The 20,731-nt window shown below is 39.3% G+C and overlaps 1 protein-coding gene across 1 annotated transcript in view; it reads right to left on the bottom strand.

Annotated features, from left to right (window-relative positions):
- Positions 1–20,731, bottom strand: part of LOC126335437 (uncharacterized) — a 93,001-nt gene that overhangs the window by 19,829 nt on the left and 52,441 nt on the right. Inside the window, exons 4-5 of the mRNA XM_049998719.1 lie at positions 17,006–17,208; positions 15,329–15,516 (exon numbers count right to left, since the gene is read on the bottom strand). Of these exons, the coding sequence (XP_049854676.1) occupies positions 15,329–15,516; positions 17,006–17,208 (391 nt within the window). The remainder of the gene's footprint in view (positions 1–15,328; positions 15,517–17,005; positions 17,209–20,731) is intronic.

Here is a 20,731-nt window from a genome sequence, read left to right as displayed (position 1 = left end):
GAGAAACAGAGGGAAAAAAATGCAAGGTTCCAATTTACTATCCTCATGATTGCTACCAGTTGGTGAGGAGCACTTGCGGGAGGGGGGGACCACCAGTTTAATGTTACAGAATGAAACCAAGATCAGTTTTATGACTTTGCTGGACTGCTCAAATCTAGTTTGATTTCTAGAAAGAAAAACACAGATGGAGAACATTACTCATGACATGCTGTTCAATGGCTCCAGTATACTGACAATGAAGGAATTGTCAACTACAAGAATTCCTTGGATGATGAACATTTCAAGATTCTGAGTTTCAGAAGAAGGGGCAGGCCATCAATGGACAAAGTGGAAAGGAAATACAAATCACTTATGCCTATATCCAACAAAAAGAAGAAGGATTTACTTGACCTGCTGCCTCTTATACCATCAGTGTTTCACAACTTTAAGGGTCTTCTTACAGATACTGATGCAACTGCGCAAGATCCAGATCTAACTGAAATTGAGTTAGAGTAGCATTCTTGTTGTATCCTGTTTGATTTATTTATAACATCAGACTGATTTCTGGAATAATTGAATCCACAATATTGTCTTGTTCATAACATTCATAATGTGTTGTTATATAAATATTTGCACAGTATGTATTTTCTTGTTTAATATTTAGTGCTACTCATATAATGTTGTCTGTATGTAGTAATTATTTGCAAATAAAGTTGTTTCATGTCATACTCATTAAGGTCATAAAATTATTATGCAAACGAGCTGGAGCACATATCTATGTTTATGGGATGAAAAGGGGGGGGGGAATAAATTTAAGAGGCCAAGAAAATTTGGGCTGTAAAATAGGGAATATTTACTATGTAATAATGTACTGTTAATTTAAATATACACACATTTGGATTTTAGAGGGAGAGCAGCTGGGTAGCGACCTATAAAGCAATTCACGAGAAGAATACTGCGAAAACATGGTGAGGGCAAGTAACTCAAAGAGGTGAGCTAGTCTGAATGGTAACAGCACTGAATACTTGGTACCACGGGGGCTGGTGGTGGTGTGATCATCTTCAATTGTGTTACCTTTGGAAGGGGTAACCCAAGGTAAATTGCTGAGAGATTGATGGCTCGACCATAGGTGATGTCTGTCTTCTATGGAGGAGGTGGCGGAGCCAGTTTGCTGCAGCTGGCAACTGTGACACAGGCAACACCCAAGTATAATGCAATGATTCATATCTATGGTCTGCACAATGCTGGGCATCATATTTGCTCACATTTTATTGACTTGTCTTTCAGTGTTTCATGCAACTGTTGTAGGATGAGGCAGAGTGTTAGGAATATCCACTTTTGAAACTCTGAAATGTTGCTTACACAGGGTGTCTACGTGGACAATAAAAAAAAATCCTGGATTTCCCGGTTAAAAACACAATTTATCCCGGATGAAATTAGGTACAAAGCGAGTGAAAATATACCCATGTTAAGTAACAGTATACTTTCCCTCGAAGCTGTAAAACCTATCAGTCCTTTGAATTGTAAAGGTCTTATACCGGCAGAGGACGTCGCAGCACTTTAGGAAATCCAGGAAAAACAATGTGTTTGGAAAGTTGTTTGATGCGAGACAATATGCACAAGTTTATTTTTGTATTGCTGAAGTATATACACAAATTCCACAAATTACAGCACGGTAGCTTCCGAAACTCTAAAATAGAGATTGCGTTGAGTGATGCACTTTTGTCAGCCAGTCATAGATTATGTCACGTGATCTCGCTAGCGAATGACAGCAGTTATTCAGAGCACGAGACCTACGAGAAAGACAGGTCGCGGCGCGTACGTTACGAAGGTAGGTCGAGCTCGCTCAACCCAGCAAAGTGGGTTTCTACACCGGTTAACTCGTAAGTATATGTGTATGTACGAACTAGAATTGCATCATCTATTGGCATCCACTGTTATTAGTCCTACAATGACAGGAAGTCCGTAGGCCTACTAACAGGCTCTAATTTGGCAAGTACAATCATGCCAAAATGATTATCAGTTGCATAGAAAAGTCAAAGTGTTCTGGCATGAAGAGACTTGTGACATTGCCCAGAAACACATCATGCACATTGTTTTGAAGGTCAATTACACTTTTTCCCATCGACTGCATAATTTTTTATCTATGAAAGAACAACATTAAATATGAAAACTAACTTGAAGTTCGGTCTTTTTTTAGTGTGTGTTACACGTTAAGTCATATCAAATACAAATGTGCCTGTAAAATTTTAAATAGTGGCATAAATGACTTATCTTCTTGGCCCAATATTTTTCAAATGACTGATCCTCAAAGTGTTACGTTTTGAATGAGAGTCATAATGCCCTGTGATTTAAGAAATGCACTGCAATTCTCACACATTACATAAATCATCTTGCGAGGAAATTTACTTTGTAAGTAACGCATCTCAAGCCACTATTCGTAATATTTCTGGTGATCTGTTAGAAATGTAAACAATTGTGATGTCACGCACATCGAATGCATGTTACTTGTTACGGACGTACTGCATAACCTTCGACCTAGAGCCTTTGACACTATTTACCCATTTTCTATGCAACTAAACTTTTATTTTGGTGTTATTCTCTGATTAATGTTTCACTGCTGCAGTACTATTCAGCAGTAGTGGACTAAAGTACTTTGTCAGCGTATTAGATCTTACACGTCAGACCTACAAAACTTTAACTGAAATCTAAAACAACGAAAAATCCCGGAATTCTAAAAAGATCCCGGAATTTTCCTGGATCTCCCGGATGTCTCAGGCCGTATACACCCTGTTACAGGCTCCTGACAAATTCTGATATTCTCCACCTGATATAAGTATAACTGACCAAAGGCCCCTGGCACATCTTTTCTACACATATTTTAGGCAGCTAAAAGTGTAGTAACCACAACCAACAGCGGGAATGCCTTGGGCTGCGGATCGGAGCCGCCAGGTGGGGAAGCCGCCAGCAGTGGAGCACGCACCACCGGGTAAGCACAGGACGAGTCGGATGACAGACCAACGACAACAGACAACAACCAACCACGACTGACTATGAGCGACACAACAAGGAAGAGTAAACAACAGAGGCTTGTGGAAACCACAACACCAAACACAAATCCACTCGAAACCAGAGCCAGGCAAACGTCAACAACAAGCAATGACCAGAAGGCAGTACCGCCGAGATAGAAACGAAATCCACAGCAAGTACCAGACTGGCTGGACTAGGGCAGAGCGGAGGGAGCGGCTATTGGCTGCTGTTTGCACGTCACTTAGTGGTGGCACCCTTGCTGCGTAGAATAGCCGCCGCGGAGGCAGAACCCTCTATGGGCTGACCACGTCCATTTGTTCTGCCACGTGTTCGACTTCCGCGGCGGAAGGTACTAGAAAAAGGACTTATTTTTTACTGGTGCTGGTAATGCTTCAGAACTCACACTGTCATGTTCTGCAGATGTGCATTCAGATGCCCCATGATGGGTGTGTGAAACAGGAGATAGCAACACCTGTTACAGTACATACAGCCAACAAAATGGCTATCCTGACCAGTCACTAATGAAAATTTCTCTCTAAATTGCTACAACCACAGTGTTTTGCACTTAGAACACATTCTATCAAATCAACCTTCACTTAAACACTCTCCTGATTTTCATGTTCTTGTGCAATATTCTTGTGCCATGTGACTGAGTGGCGACTGAGTAATAAGATCAGATGGTTGTGCAATTTGAGCATGGGATGCTTTAACAGGTAAGAAAGAATCTAGTTGCCCGCTGTGCCCCATGCAGTTACATTCACGTCTACCTCACTTCTGTGGAACAACATGCTTTGAGCAAGCATAAATGCCAGATGCAGACCTCTACTGTACACCAAGTATCCGAAAATCTCTGCATCATGTGTAGAATTTTTCATGGGAGAGTGAGCTAGTGTGGAATGTCAGGACTGAAACTTGGAATGTCAGGACTGAAACCTTCTAATCAAGATACTTTCGGTGCCTTGGCTCAAACTGAGACTGAACTTGGTGATATTCTGTAACGGATCAGTTTCTTTGTCTTCTCCTCCTGAAAACTATCTTCTTCTAGTATGAGAGCTTCTATTTCTCCTTCCAGCTGGTGATAAAGAGTTCTTGAGGTCAGTCTTTCCTCGTGCAATAAGTGTGCATTGTTTCACCACTTGTTTCCACAATCTAAAAGATTTCCTCTTAACTTCACATATTCAGCTGTTGTCCCATGATATCATCACAAAGGTACTACACAGTATCACATTACTATGGAACTTTTAGTCTTGAGGCATTGGTGCACAACTCTTTACAAATTTCAATCATGTTCTTACTCTGTAAGAAGTTTCAACATGTTTGAACAACTCAGTGGCAGAGGAAGAGCAATGTACTGTACACGAAGTTTTGTGGTCTGCAATAAAATATGTTGTAAGAAGTCAACATAAAAAATATGAAACTGGTGCTGCAAAATGTGTACCCTTCCCAAATACGATCTGTTAATACTAGTTACACTCAAAGTATGGTCCACACACATTTGCATTTAATTCTTGCACTGCCCCATAGCATTTCTGCTCCTCATTTTGCATTAGTCTGTGTAGGAAGTACACTGTAAGGGGGCTTTCCAAGTGTAGATGTGGGTGTAGATATTAGGCATATTACTAGAATACTTGTGTGGTAAACAGCTTTGCCATCACTGCCAAACCGACAATTGAATAATATTGTACAAACTTGTCATATTGTACAAACAGAGTTAAAGGGAGAAAACAGTAAAAGAAACATGCATTAATATGTGCCCAATAAATAGTTCCTAAATTATATGAACAGTGTAATTTCTACTGTGTCATAGTTGGACACTCATGTTTCGATACCTTTCTCTTCTTTTGACACCTAAAACTGATTTCAGAAACTTCATGCTGTGCAACTAGTTCCCTCTTGTGGTGCTCGCAGAAACTGGTGTCTAGAGGAAGAATCCAGATGACACATGTGTAACAGGCATCAAGGTCATGACTGTAATGTTGTGTAGAATGCTCTGCAACCGGATATTGTGTTGCCTTTATGCAGCCTCTGCCTATACCCATTCATCCTAACTGATAATCTAATGGTAGCTTTTACATTACAAAAACAGCTCTCAAATATACGTGTAGTTTCACAGGTGGCTCTCCCTTTGATAGCAAATGTTCTGCCAGTAACAGGACTGGCATAGGTAGTGGTAGGTGGGTGCATCTTAGTGCAAGTCTTACAGCGCAGACAGTAATAGGTACAAGAGCCATAGGTACAGAAAGTGGCACAAAAAGAGCAGAGGGTTTGACCAGGATACCGTGGAGATTGGAAGGGCAATGGTAAGCCATTCTAGGTGTGGTGGGCAAAATCTGACAGAATATACCTCATTTCAGGGCATTATTTTAGGAAGTTATACCATTGTTGAAATAGCCACACTTAGGATCGCTTTCTGTCACCCACCCAATCTCTACAATATCATTATTAGACCCTATGGCTCCTTATGTACTTACTTCCTTACCCTATGGCCCCTACTCCTGAGACCATCCCCAGTGTAAGATTTGCCCTATGCACCCTCCTATCAACTTTACCATCTCTGCAATTCGCAAAACATATACTATCAAAGGAAGAGCCGTCTATGAAATGACACGTCTTGTACCAGCTGTTATGTCAACACTGTTCGGACTTCTACATTGCTGCTACAATGTGACAGTTGAGAACTCGGTGCCTGTTTCACCACACATGCCACCTGGATCCCCCTCCACGACACCAGTTTCTCAGAACTCTTAAGTTGGGAACTCCTGCTGCAACATGTTCTTAGGCCCTTAATTTACATTAATTTCCTCTGTCCCAACATTTCTTCTCATTAACTGTTTCTTTCTTTACTTCTTTTAACTTTTCTACATCTTTTAGTTGCTGAGCTGTCTATTTTTCCCTGTCTGCCACCTCTACCACATACAAAGCACACAGGTTTCTGCTCATATTAACTTGAGACCCTGTGTTCAGTCTGTAATATGTGTCTTGCATAGTATTGTTTCTTGCAACTTTAAACCACCAGATTTTCAAATCTTGTCCACTGCAGTCCCCAACAATCAGTCTTTCCTTTTCATCCAGTCTGTCAAATCTCCCCTGACCTGATGTCCTCGGTAACTTTTCCAAAGTCTCATCATTTTCTAAGCCTCACTAGTCTTTACCTTCACCCTCTTCACCTCCCTTCAGCACTTTTGCAATGAGGAGAAGCCACTGGCTCTGAAAGGTTGCAAATTTCAATGCCTTTATATGTGTATTCTCCTGCCATCACATGTTGAGTATGTTGAGTTAATGATGTCAGCAGTCAGAAATATTGGTTTGTGTGTGTGTGTGTGTGTGTGTGTGTGTGTGTGTGTGTGTGTGTGTGTTTTGTCTATTTCAGAGGCAGGTATGTAGGCCGAAAGCTTACTTATTTGGCAGTCTTTTTGTTATGCCTGTCTGCAACTCAACATCTCCACTATGTGGTGAGCAGCACTTCATCCTTTTCATAAGACTGTCAGTATTCCATGCTCAGTTTGCCATTGTTTAAACTGATAAATTTTTATAAACCTGTCAAAGGCCATTGAAGCAGGGTATCTGACATTGACTTTTATCATGGACCAACTGTGTCTAAGGGAAAAAAGTTTGTAGCAGATGGTGCGAAGTTATTAAGCACTAAATGATCTGGACCTGTTAAATCGTGCACCAAAGACGAGTAGTAATTATAAATTCAAACAGTTTGTATTATTTCTTTAACATTCATTGGCTGAAATAATTTTTGTAAAAGCATTAATTTTTGATGCATTTGGATGGCTCTGGAATGTTACAATTGATGGGTCTTCTTCACAATATTTTAAACATCACATAACTTTAAACTTGTCATCGTCTTCATCATCATTCATCTCCATTACGGTTGGAGGGAGGCAATCACAAACCACCTCCCCTAGGACCTTGCCTAGTATGGCAGTGCGGGTCTCCCGCATCATCCCCTACGCTTCTCGGAGTATGGGACCTCGTCATCATTGTCATCAACATTAAACTAAAAATGGATGTTACATAAACTGAAGCAGGAGGGGTTGGGTGATTTGGAGGAGACCAAACAGCGAGGTCATTGGATTAGGGAAGGATGGGGAAGGAAGTCGGCTGTGCCCTTTCAAAAGAATGAACCCAGCATTTGCCTGGAGCGATTTAGTGAAATCACAGAAAACCATAATCAGGATGGCCGGATAGAGGATTGAACTGACGTCCTCCCAAATGCAAGTCCAGTGTGCTCACCACTGCGCCACCTCTTGGCCAACCCACATCCCCACCTAATACCACCTATCTGCACACAGTCCCTGTCCATGTCCTCCATGCTAGCTACTTTGAGATTCCCACAGGAGGTCAGGCATAATTGCGCATTTGCACTGAATATGGTGGATCCATTGCCCATTGAGACAAGTCAATTATATGAATGCCTGGTGCCTGTTCGTACGGACATGTCTTTGAGAAGAGACATCACATATTCATATAAAGGTGATTGTATTTTTTTGCAGCAGAGTGGTTCACAAATTTGAAAGGAAATAATTTCACTATGAAAAGAACAATATATGTGGCAGGTATAAACTGAGAATGTGCAAGGCAAAATTGTCTTGTTCCAGCCTTGAACTGACTTACCAGACAGCTACAGCGGTATGGATTCTGACACATTGTGTAGTTTGACATTTTTCATGCTAACATTGTCAGATGTGAAAGAAATAGTAAGTGACAGACAATATCTCAAGACTGACTGGTAATCGAACCTGTGACCTATTATGGATCCATCGTCTGTCACTTTACAGCTGAATAACCAAGCCACATAATAGTAAGATAAGTACTTTTGTTCATTTGTTTTACTTAGTGGTGAAATTATTTCGTGTGATCACAATAATAATAACAGAAGTGAAAATAGAACTAGACGTCAACGGACAGGACAAGTGTGAATCAGATTTGGACTAATCGATGCACCTAGTATTGTGGTAGCTGTAGGCTCGGTTAAGCCTGTAAACCTGCCAACACAGCAGGAACGCACGGTTCTTGCAGTATAGGCAAGGGGATTTCCCGCACTAAGGGTTTCAGTAGTATTGTTGAAAATGTGATGAAACGGTGCACTCACAGCAGCACTGCTATCCTGCATAAATAGTTGCCATTGTGATAGAACATGCATTCCCAATCCAACAATTCTACCAGGATGTGGGGGTTATGCAAGAGAAGGAAGCAGCATAGAGCCACCACCAGCAGCAGTCACGAGTACAGGTCTCCATTATGGTACCTGCCTCTTGGACTGCCACACCACAGGCCAATGGCTGTTGGGTGCAGTCATTCATCACAGAGCTGGCTGGTACCGTACCACAACAACGTCGTCATATGCTGCTGATCCAAGGTGCTTGTTGTGTGACTCATGCAATGGGGCTGCATGCTACACACTGAGCACTGGTAACAGCAAAACTTGGTGTGCATGTTGCAGCAAGCTGACTGGACAGAGGCTATCATCTTGCGGGGTCACCCGGCCCCTTCCATGTGCAGTGGGGGAAGACATAGTCACTACCCCACACAGATGTATGAATATAATAAAAGTGTTAATTTTGACAGCTGAATCTCTTTGGGCCATCTCTGGCCTGCAATTGTGCATCAACCCTCCAGTGCCTGTCATACTACACAGCAGATAGTACCCCCCCCCCCCCCCTCCTTTTCCATCTGCTCTAGGGTTGGCTATGCAAGGAAAAAAATTAGGGGTTTAACTTCCTATCCACAATGAGATCATTAGAGGAGACGAAATAGCTCAGATTGCTTCAAGGATTGGGAAGGAAATCAGCTATGCTCTTTCAGGGGAACAATCCTGCCATTTTCCAGGAGCAATTTAGGGAAATCATAGAAAATCTAAATCTGGATGGCTGGACAAAGATCTGAACCACTGTCCTCTCAAATGCATGTCCAGTGTGCTAATCACTGGCTACTTCACTTTTAATTATATTCTTCAGATATGTTGACATTAGATGGTTTTTGCAAACATGCTGTTTCTCTAATGTATAAATGTTTCATGCACTAATTAAATGTTGCCCAAAGCCTTTGCTTTCATTTTCATCTATGAAGTATTTGCCTGTCCTTTGTATATTAAAAGACTGTAGTAAGGAAGATGTACAATAAACAGTGCAAGTTTGTCATTTTAACAATTATGTTACCTGGGCAATGTTAGGGACGAGAATAGAATTCTGTGCATAATGTTGTATTAAGCAACAAAGAGGTTCATTGAGATGCTGAGGAATAAAATAGTACTGACAGATATTATATGGTATGAAGCATTGGTATGTTGCTGTTCTAATTTGTGGGCATCTTAAAATGGCTGCTATGTACTACTGGGAAAAGAGAGAGAGGACAGTGTCTATAATCCTTAGGTCTCTACTACCTAGTTTAATTATAACTGTAGATTATTAAATTAACAATATTATGAAAAGACAACACACGACTGCAATCTCAGAAGAGTAGCCACACTGCCAGTGTGGATTTTTGGCAGTATGACTACAGTTGCCTGAGGCTGCAGTCATGTGTGTGACGTGTGTGTGTGTGTGTGTGTGTGTGTGTGTGTGTGTGTGTGTGTGTGTGTGTGTGTGTGTTCTTTGACGGAGGCCTTTTGGGCCGAAAACTTTATTTGAGACAATCTTTTTGTTGTGCCTATTTGCGACTCAGCATCTCCGCTATATGGTGAGTATCAACTTTCTTTTCATAATTTTGTTACATTCCATTCTGGATTTTCCATTGATTGATTATTAAATTAATTTTGTTATTTCCTTTATGCAGCTAAAATGAATTGCAACAAGTAATGAAAGCTGAAACCACTGTAAAAAATTATTTTACCAAACTGAAGAGATGCATTTAAGAATACAGAAAAGGCTGAGAGACAAATCGTTTGTCAGCTTTACAGGAAGAAAATAGTGATTTACTACAAAAAAGGTCACATTCACTATTAACATTACTACGAGTTAAAAAAGAAGTTAAAAAATGGCATACCATGCATGGAATTCCCCTTCCAGACAATTCAATGTAACAAGGAAACCACACATCAATCAGGTTTTTGTAATTTTTTTTATATTTATGGTACGTGAAGTTCAGAACTCAAATACCAATCTTGGAAAGCAGTCTGATGCACCTCTCAAAAATTCTTGAGGAAGAAACTCTGAAACTCTCCCAGTGACTAATTCACTAAATGTAGCTATTCTTGACCATAGCGCTCAGCACAAGTAAACACTGGATCACTGGTTGGCGTCTCGTTCCTGTCTCCTTTTAATTTTTTCACGTGATTCAACTCTAATACCTATGTCACTTATAAATAAAATTCATCACATATATGCCAATTAACATGTTTCTAATTATGTTATATGAAAATGCAGAACTTCATATTTCTATTTATGGTACACCTCATCAAAAACATTTTCTTTGTCCATACTGTTGAACATAATGAACTCTTCGTATGTTACAACATATTAAGTCTTCTATTAGTAGCATTGCTACTTCAGGAATACTGCCAATGGTGTTACTTTGATGAGTTTATTTCCTGTGACAATTTGCTCGTACCGTACAAGGGGATCAATAATGCGTATACTGAAGCTTAACTGCATAAGGAATCTTCAGCACCATCATCCTGTGACATTGAAGGACCTGGTAAATTGTCATCATCCACATCTGACATTACAGTCTTTTTGCCATATAAGAGGCCTTTCATGCACAATACCACAAAAACACTATCTGCTGCTTCGGCAAAGCTGAAATCCTATTACAGCCACAACTGTCTCTTGCAAAAGACATCATATCCCTTCAAAATACCTGTATTGTGGAATTCGCTGAAAGAAGCTGTGGTCCGCTCCACACTGCGAGCGAGAGTGTGACTGCCGAGCCAGTGGCATGGGACCCAGTTTCAGCAACTGTTATCAACACTGACAACTAATAGTAACATGCATGCTGCAAAGTTTCTGAACACTCGCTGATAACAAGTACTGTTAAATCTCCCCATAACCTAGTATCGCTTTTATCATCAGCTCACAAGCAATCTCCATAAAAATGATAATCAAATATGCATCAATTATCATGTATTTAATGAATTATATATTTAAATGACATAGGTTTTTGAAATGAACAGAAAATAAAATGGACAGCCGCAGCTGACGCTCTTGTTGTTATTTGTTGTTGTGTTCTACAGTCAAAAGGGTAGTTTGATGCAACTCTTCATGCTACTCTATCCTGTGCAAGCCTCACCATCTCCGAGTAACTACTGCAACCTATGTTCTTCTGAATCTGCTTGCTGTATTCATCTATTGGTCTCCCTCCACTATTTTTACCCTCCCCACTTCCCTCCAGTACTAAATTGGTAATCCCTTGATGCCTCAGAACATGCCCTACCAATCGATCCCGTCTCCTAGTCAAGTTGTGCCACAAACTTCTCTTCTCCCCAATCCTATTCAATACCTCCTCCTCAATAGTTATATGATCTATCCATCTAATCTTCAGCATTCTTCTGTAGCACCACATTTTGAAAGCTTCTATTCTCTTCTTGTCCGAACTAGTTATCGTCCATGTTTCACTTCCATACATGGCTACGCTCCATACAAATACTTTCAGAAATGACTTCCTGAGACTTAAATCTATACTCGATTTAATTCAACTACATTCCATTATCCACATTTTGCTTTCATTGATGTTCACCTTATATTCTCCTTTTAAGGCAATGTCCATTCCATTCAACTGCTCTTCCAAGTCCTTTGCTACCTCTGGCAGAATTACAATGTCATTGGCAAATCTCAAAGTTTTTATTTATTCTTCCTGGACATTAATTCCTACACCAAATTGTTCTTTTGTTCCCTTTACTGCCTGTGCAATGTACAAATTGATTAACATAGGGGATAGGCTACATCCCTGTCTCACTTCCTTATCAACCACTGCTTCCCTTTCCTGCCCCTCAACTCCTACAACTGGCCATATGGTTTCCGTACAAATTGTAAATAGCCTTTTGCTCCCTGTATTTTACCCCACCCACCTTTAGAATTTGAAAGAGAATATTCTGGTCAACACTGTCGAAAGCTTTCTCTAAATCTTACAAATGGTATGAATGTTGGTTTGCCTTTCCTTAACCTATCTTCTATGAGAAGTCATGGGGGTTAGTATTGCCTCATGTGTTCCTACATTTCTCTGGAATCCAAATTGATCTTCCCTTTGGTTGACTTCTACCAGTTTTTCCATTCATCTGTCAAGACTTCATGTTAGTATTTATGAAACTGATAGTTCATCATCTGCTTTCTTTGCAATTGGTATTATTATATTCTTCTTGAAGTATGAGGCTATTTCAACTGTCTCATACATCTTGCTCACCAGATGGAAGAGCTTTGTCATGGCTGGCTCTTGCAAGGCTATCAGTAGTTCTAAAAAAACGTTGTCTATTCCGGGGGCCTTGTTTTGACTTGGATTTTTCAGTGCTCTGTCAAATTCTTCACAAATTATCATATCTCCCATTTCATCATCATCTACATCCTCTTCCATTTCCATAATATCGCCCTCAAGTACAACCTCTATATACCCCCCCTTCCACCTTTCTGCTTTCCCTTCTTTGCTTAGGATTCATTTTCCATTTGAGTTCTTGATATTCACGCAGGTGGTTCTCCTTTGTCCACAGGTGTGTCTAATTTTCTTGTAGGCGGCATCTTTCTTACCCCTAGTGATGTACGTTTCTACATCCTTACACGTGTCCTCTAGCCAGTCCTGCTTAGCCATGTTGCACTTCCTGTTGATCTCATTTTTGAGATATTTGTATTCCCATTCACCTGTAAATTAACTGCAGTTTTACATTTTCTACTTTTATCAATTAAATTAAATATCTCTTGTTTTACCCAAGGATTTCTACTAGCACTTGTCTTTTTACCTACTTGATCCTCTGCTGTCTTCAGTGTTTAATCTCTCAAAGATAGCTGTTCTTCTTCTACTGTATTCCTTTCCCCTGTTCTTGTCAATCATACCTAATGGTCTCTCTAAAACTCTCTACAACCTCTGGCTCTTTTAGTTTATTCAGGTACCATCTCCTAAATTCCTACCTTTTTGCAGTTTCTTCATTTTTAATCTACAATTCATAACCAATAATTGTGGTCAGAGTCCACATCTGCCCCTGGAAACGTCTTACAACTTGAAACCTTGTTCCTAAATCTCTGTCTAACCATCACATAATCAATCTGAAACCTTCCAGTGTCTCCACATCTCTTCCACATATACAACGTTCTTTCACGATTTGAAACCAAGTGTTAGCTATGATTAAATCATACTCTGTGCTCTTGTAGAAATGAGTATAATTCAGCAAGAAAAGATATAGTCACTCACATGAAATTTCATGCCATTTTTATGCTATTCAATATATATATGCATCCCACAAGTTTCAGATTAGATTATATGTACTTTTCATTCCAATGGATCCACAGAAGGAAGATCCTACATGATGCAGTGGTTGCCAGAAAAACAAGAATACACAAATATTTCCAAAGTAAACCAAATCTGGTAATGTATCTTCCACAGATCCCAAGTGAAATGGTCCTCACAGATAAAAAATAAATAAAAAAACTTGAGCATATTTTTATTTCAAAGGTAATAAGAAACTTGTTAAACACACAAATGTTCAATACACGAGGAGCACATGATAATTCTCAGGCTATTGTGGCCACATACCTCCAACCAGAAAAATCATTTTACACCGTCTTTTTACAATGATTGCATTGCTAGATCAAATTGAGAAATCAGAATGTATTAATACTGACATCATTAACAACATATACCCACCAGTTGGTTCCCCTAAGAAATTCATCAGTGCAGTAGATTGTGTTGGCCTCCAATAAATCCTTTTGGATCCTCTTAAACTGAACTTTATTAGTAGTTAAACTTTTTATTGCTGCTGGTCAGTTATTGAAAATGTGTCTCCCTGAGTAATGAACACCATTATGGACCAGAGTAAGTAACTGTAAATCTCTTATTTCTAGTACTGATTCCATGAACTGAGTTATTTGTTTGAGAAAGAGAGGTACTTTTAATGACAAATTTCATTATGGAAGAAATATATTGGGAAGCAATAGTTAGTATTTCTAGCTGGCTTGCAGAGGTCTCTGCGGGATGTTCTTCAGTTCACACCACAAATAATGCTTAGTACACATTTTTGGACGTGGAAGACTATAGCTTGGCTTGATGATTACCACAGAACATAATCCTGTATGGGAATATGGAATGAAAGCAAGCACAGTATGCAAGCTTTTTTATTTTTATATCCCCTACACCATGCAATGTAAATACTGCAAATACAGATCTGTTTAGGTGCCTCAGCAGTTCCGTGGTATGCTCCTCCCAGCTGAATTTATTGTCAAGCTGTAATCTCAAGAATTTAACACTGTCAGTAGACTACTTCAGTCTAGTTTATCCTTAACTTTGGGCACATGTTGGTGGGAAACCACTTCCAAGATTTAAACGGGATACAGTGTGTTTTTTAAAAGTTTCATGACAAATAACATGCTAGGAAACATTTACTAACGTCCATGACAATTTCATTAACTGATCTTTCCAAAACTATACTTGATTTGCAATTTATTGTTTGTATCATTCGCAAACAAAATCAACTTGGTATCTGGTAATGTTACAGATAAAGAGGGTCATTAACACACCCAAGAAAAAGTAGCGACTGTAAGATGGAACCTTATGGGAAACCAAATGTAACTAGTTCCCAGTTGTATGATGCACAACTGGTATAATAGAGCATATTCTCTGCCATACTCCTCGTGGTGGTTTGCAAAGTACAGATGTAGATAGTGTAATACATGTCTCTTTCCCAATGATACCCTTTATTTCCTATCAGCGATGTAGGATTTGAGCCATTTTGCAGTACTTTCTGTTACCCTCAATACTAATCTATTTCAAAGAATTTTGTGATTTATAACGGATATCAACAATGTAGCAAAACATATATTGCTACTTGTTACAAAGAAGACAAATTAAGTTGCAGACAGGCAGAATTAAAAGACACTTTCATAAAGCTTTTGGCCACAGCCTTCATCGGCAAAAGAGAAACACACACCATTTATACAAACAACATACATTCCGGGCCGAGATGCTGGAGTTGGTGGTCACAGGTGCATGAGGTGTGTGTTTCTCTTTTGCTGGTGAAGTCTGTGGCCAAAGGCTTAATGTGTCTTAATTGTGCCTGTCTGCAATTTTCCTTATTTTTGTTGATTTACAACATTACGATGGTATTCCTGTCAGCATAATTATATCACTAACAAAAGAATGACTACGTAATAACATATTTTGTGAGCTGCTGTACCTGATGACACTGATCTTATGTTCTGGAGCTAAAGTCACAATTATTGGTGAAAGTATCTGCTGGTGGTCCACTGTACCAATGATGAGCGGGCACAGTAAATGAGTGCTAACTTCTGCTGGATATGTGCTTGTCAACTGTTTCATAGCCTCCAGGATACTTCGTGAGCATGATCTTGTAGTATCGCTTAACTAAAATAAGGAACAGAAAAGAAAAACAGTTACCTTTTTAATTACTGATTGCTCAACTCTAAAATTACTGCTCTGAGGATATTATGAAACCTAAACCTGGCAACATTTACAAACAAATAAAACTGTTCCACAATAAATCATAGGTAATCATCTGCAACTATTAAATGAATTTAAAGAGAGAAAATTTGAATATAAACATATCCTGAATCAGCAGAATGTATAAATTATAAAACATGATGGATGTTTGTGGAGAGGTCAAAGGATGCTGACAGCTATGAAATGTACAAAAGAAAGAGGGTAGTCAATAAGAAAGACAGCTCAAACAGAGAAGAAGAGAAGCTAAATAGTGGAATGGAACTGATCATTGGTTTTTCATTCCCAACTACTTGAAAAGACACTCTTAGTTCAATAACAGAAACATTTTGCTTTCCACTAAGATTTTCTTCACACTTACTACTTTCTCTGGTGCTATTTGTTGGAAAAGCACGCTTTGGCATGACATCAAAATGTGCTGGAATTATTTTTAAGAGCAAGTGACTGGCATGATGGTCACTCACCTGTTTGGAGATTAATTTCTTGATTACATGCTTATCTCATAAAAAAATACAGAGCCTGATGGTGATTGGCAGTGATTATAAACGCTGATGGCATTAGATAAATTGCGAAGTGGATTAAGATACTTTCACAGAGGGAGCAAAAATACCGAATTTGGAATGTACTATGTCAAGCAGTAAAATATTTTTGTTCAGGAGGTTGTATCTTCTGGAATTGTCTGTGGGATGGTACAATACATCAACTGAGTTATGTGAAGAGTAAATATATCTAAAGTAGTTGAGGAAGTATTGTACCTTCAATACAAGTTTCACCAGGAAAGCATGGTGCACAATATTATATCTCAGAATGAGGAGTGGTGCTCATTATTTGTTTTAAACAGGCACCTTTACATAGATCTAGCTCTCGTGGAAGTATTACCAACATTTATAAAGAACTATCCACCACAGATTGTTTTAAAATTTAGATTAGACCAGAGGTAGCTTTGACAAATAATAGGTTGCATTTCACATCAAAATTGTAGATGATGATGCATTTGTGTATCAAACAAATGGTGTAGGGATTATGGGGGTCATACTAACCATTTTGCAACCAACAGTACAAAATGTGGTCAAAAAAATTACTACAGTCAAAGTAAATTATACACTTTTGAATCAATGTGGTATGAGAATGACTTCTCCTGAAATGAGTGCGACCATGACAAAAGTTTGGATTCTGTTCTGAGCATGACATAAGATGAAGCTGATCATTCACCATGTATATGAGAACGAACTAGTGAAATCAGAGCTTCAAAAATACGTTAATTTGTTTTAAAAATAAATGATTTCTCTTATCAATCATTTTCACTTACATAGGAATTTGTAAACACTTCACACATTATCAATAACACAACTTTTTCAAAAAGAGAAAGAATTACACATTTTAAACAGATGCTTACCCACGGCAAAAATACATCTGTACACATAAGAACTGCAAGTTCTCCATTTCTCAGCTTGCAAACAATTTCAGACATGTTAAGTAAGGCACAATCTGAGAGTAGTGGTAGAAATTTCTTTATTTTATTTTTTGGAATTTCCTTTAGACACTCAGGATTTAGTTTTCCATCTTCCAGTGCCTGGATTACATCTTGAGCAGCCAAACCTTTCAACATAAAATAAAAATATGAGTGCTTCATTTATTTGACTCATAAAATTACTTACTAAGGTCTACTTACTAAGGTCTATGCCAGCTGTCTGACACCTCTACATACAGAGTCTGCCATCAAGATCTCATCCCTGTGACTCAAACTGACCTTTAGTCCCTCCTTAAAACCTCAGGCTCCTCACAGGGTCTAACACCTCAATCCTTAGACTTTCTCACCCCACCCAAACCATGCACGTCCACTTTTACCTTCTTCCTATGATCCATAAACCAATCATCCTGACTGTCCTATAGCTGCTGGCTTCAAAGCATCCACCGAACATATATCTGTGTTTGTTGATCAACACCTGCAAACCATAGTACAAAAACTCCCCTCCTAGATTGTCTGAAATCCATGCCCGTCACACTCCCATCACAAACCTTGACGGTCACCATCGATGCCACCTCCCTCTATACCAACATTCACCGCATACATGGTCTGTCTGCTGCTGAAAATTTCCTCAGTCAGTGCCCACTTGGTTCCAAACCTATGACATGCTTCCTACTCACCTTAATCAACTTTATACATACCAACAACTACTTTGTCTTTGATGGGCAGACATACAAACACATCAGGGGTGCAGCCATGGGAACCAGGAAGGCTGCTTCCTATGCCAACCTTTTCGTAGGTCACTAGGAGAGGCTTTCCAGGGATCCATATGTCTTCAACCAGTTTTGGTTTAGATACATTGATGACATCTTTACTATATGGACTTATTGTGAGGCTGACCTGCTAAAATTCCTGGAATCTCTGAATACCTCCTCCCAATTTCTGAATCCCAACCCCTTTCCTTGATGATGATCTTGTCCTCACCGAAGGCCAGCTACACACTCCCATTCACATTAAATCTATGAATAAACAACAGTACTTACATTTTGACAGTTGCCATCCTTTCCATGTCAAACATTCTCTCCCATACAGCCTTGGCATCTGAGGCAAACATATTTGTTTGGATGCAGAGTCTCTACAGCAATACACCACCATTCTCACCTCAGCCTTCACTGCATGTAATTACCCCACCAGCCTAGTTAAAAAGCAGATTTCCCAGGCCATCACATTCAATCCTGATACGGCTTGATCCCTCCACAAAACAGCTTTGGAGCACATCATTGGTGACTCAGTATTATCCTGGTCTGGAATGTGTTAATTAGCTATTTCTACAGGGCCATGACTTCCTAAAAATCATGCCCTGGAAAGAGATCCATTCTGTCTGAAATTTTGCCCACTTCACCTAGAATAGCTTTCCATCACCCTTCCAATCTTCACAATATTCTTGTCAGACCCTCTGCTCCTTCTGCACCCATCTTGCTACCATATGGCTCCTACCCCTGTGACCGTCCCTCCTGCAAGACTTGCCCCATGCACCCTACTACCACCACCTATGATAGCTCTGTAATTGCTAAAAGACATACTATTAAAGGGAGAGCCTCCTGTGAAACAACACATCATATACCAGCTATTACATAAACACTATTCAGCTTCCTACATTGGCATGACTACCCCCAAATTATAAATTAGGAGAAATGGACATCGGCATGACAGCCACCAAATTATCAATTAGGATGAATGGGCAAAAGCAGAGGGTATATATCGGCAAACTCGCAATATCCTATTGCAGAGCACGCTCTATAACAAGACATTCGTGACCTTGGTGCTTGTTTCACCACACGCACCATCTGGATTCTTCCCCCAGACACCAGTTTCTCAAAAGTCTGCAGGTAGGAACTAGCACTACAACATGTGCAACATGTCCTTACTTCTCGCCACTCACCTAGCCTCAATTTACGTTAATTTATTCCATCTCAACTTTTCTTCACTGTAACTACTCTTTGCTTCACTCCATTTTAGTTTTCTACATCTTTCATTGTCTTTCCTATCTACTTTTCATTGCCATCTCCCACCTCTGTTACGTACACACCACTCAGCTTCTCACACTTATTAATTCGTGCAGGATGTTTTAGAAGTAATCTATGTCTTGCATAATAACCTGTCTTCCACCTTTAAGCTATCAGGTTTTCAAATCTAATCTGATGCAGTCCCCAACAACCAGTCTTTCCTTCTCATCCTGTACGGCAAGTCTCCCCTGACCCGCGGCTCTGGGCGACTTTCCCAAAATCTGCCCCTTTTCCTAGACCTCTCCAGTCTTTTTGCTTCACCCTCCTTAATTCCACTTCAATCCTTCTGCCTGAAGGAGCCACTGGCTTTGAAAGCTTGCCAATCACAACAGAGTTTTATGTGCGTGTTCTGCCGCTGCTTATCAATAATTGATTGTTTTAATTGTTATGTTTGCTATATTAATGGTAATTTCACTAGAGTGAGAGAGAATGAAGCAACAAAGTACAGGATATTTTATATACATTCATCCAACTTCACACAACTGTATCTTCAACATGAATAAAGGTAGAATAGATAGAATCCTGTGGTGAATTTTCATGCACACATCGAAACTAAAAGTTTACCTATGCATCACCTGTGATTTACTGGTTCACATGGTAGTTGGTAGGGGTCTCTCTGGTGCAGCTAGCTTGCTTGCTCATTATCCAGGGCGTACCGAGTCGACACGGCAACAACACAGCAATAAAAAGTGTTTAGTGTTTTCCAGACGTGCAGGAGCAATTACATTACAACTGAGCGCTGTGATTTTTGGCAAGAGTTTGGCACTGTAGCTTCAACAGCTCAAAGCTTCCAACAATGATACCAGTATTGCACCCTTGGCTTTTGAGGTCACCTGATCTGATGTACAAGATTTTATTTTATTTTATTATTTTTTTTATGTGAAAGAATGTCTACATGCTTCCCCTTTCTTACTGGTATATGGTCATAAACTAATCTTATCTGACTATTTTATTTTAGTAACTATTTTCACCGAATGAACCTACAACTGCAACATACATTCATACAGACGTGAAAACTTCCCCCCCCCCCCCCCCCCCTCCCGCCTCTTTCTTTTACCAATTTTTAAGAAATTGAGGAATGATAAGCTAGTAGGTAAATGTAAGAATAAAAGCACAAAACACCCGACAATGTTAGAAATGTTTTTGAGATTTGTGTGTAAATCTAATTTTGAAAGCAGACTGAAAGGGAAAAAGTATGTCCAGAAAACACACAGATGAACTAGTTTAATGCAGGTACTGGAAAATCTGTGATCACATTTTTTACTTATTTGTATACCAACATAAAATATTGCAGGAATGTAGAAAAAAATACTCCAATTCATTGCTAATTTTGAAAAACTAGTTTTTTTAATATAAAATTGGCTCACTCATCCATCTCAAAATAGTTCTATTTACTTTATATATGTATTCCATAGATCCATTAGTGCGTGTTGATGCAAAAATGTCGAATGATTCAAAACATGTATTTTATTACATGCACGTCACATACATAACATTAATTTATGTACAAATTATTTTGTAGTTATAAATAAACAGGGGCCTGATGATGGGTTATAGAACGTAATTAAATGATCACATAAACATTCAG

The sequence above is a fragment of the Schistocerca gregaria genome, chromosome 2, assembly GCF_023897955.1.
Source record: "Schistocerca gregaria isolate iqSchGreg1 chromosome 2, iqSchGreg1.2, whole genome shotgun sequence".
Classification (NCBI taxonomy): Eukaryota; Metazoa; Arthropoda; class Insecta; order Orthoptera; family Acrididae; genus Schistocerca; species Schistocerca gregaria.
The sequence above is the reverse complement of the archived record's forward strand: the minus strand, read 5'-3'. Positions and strand labels throughout refer to the sequence as shown.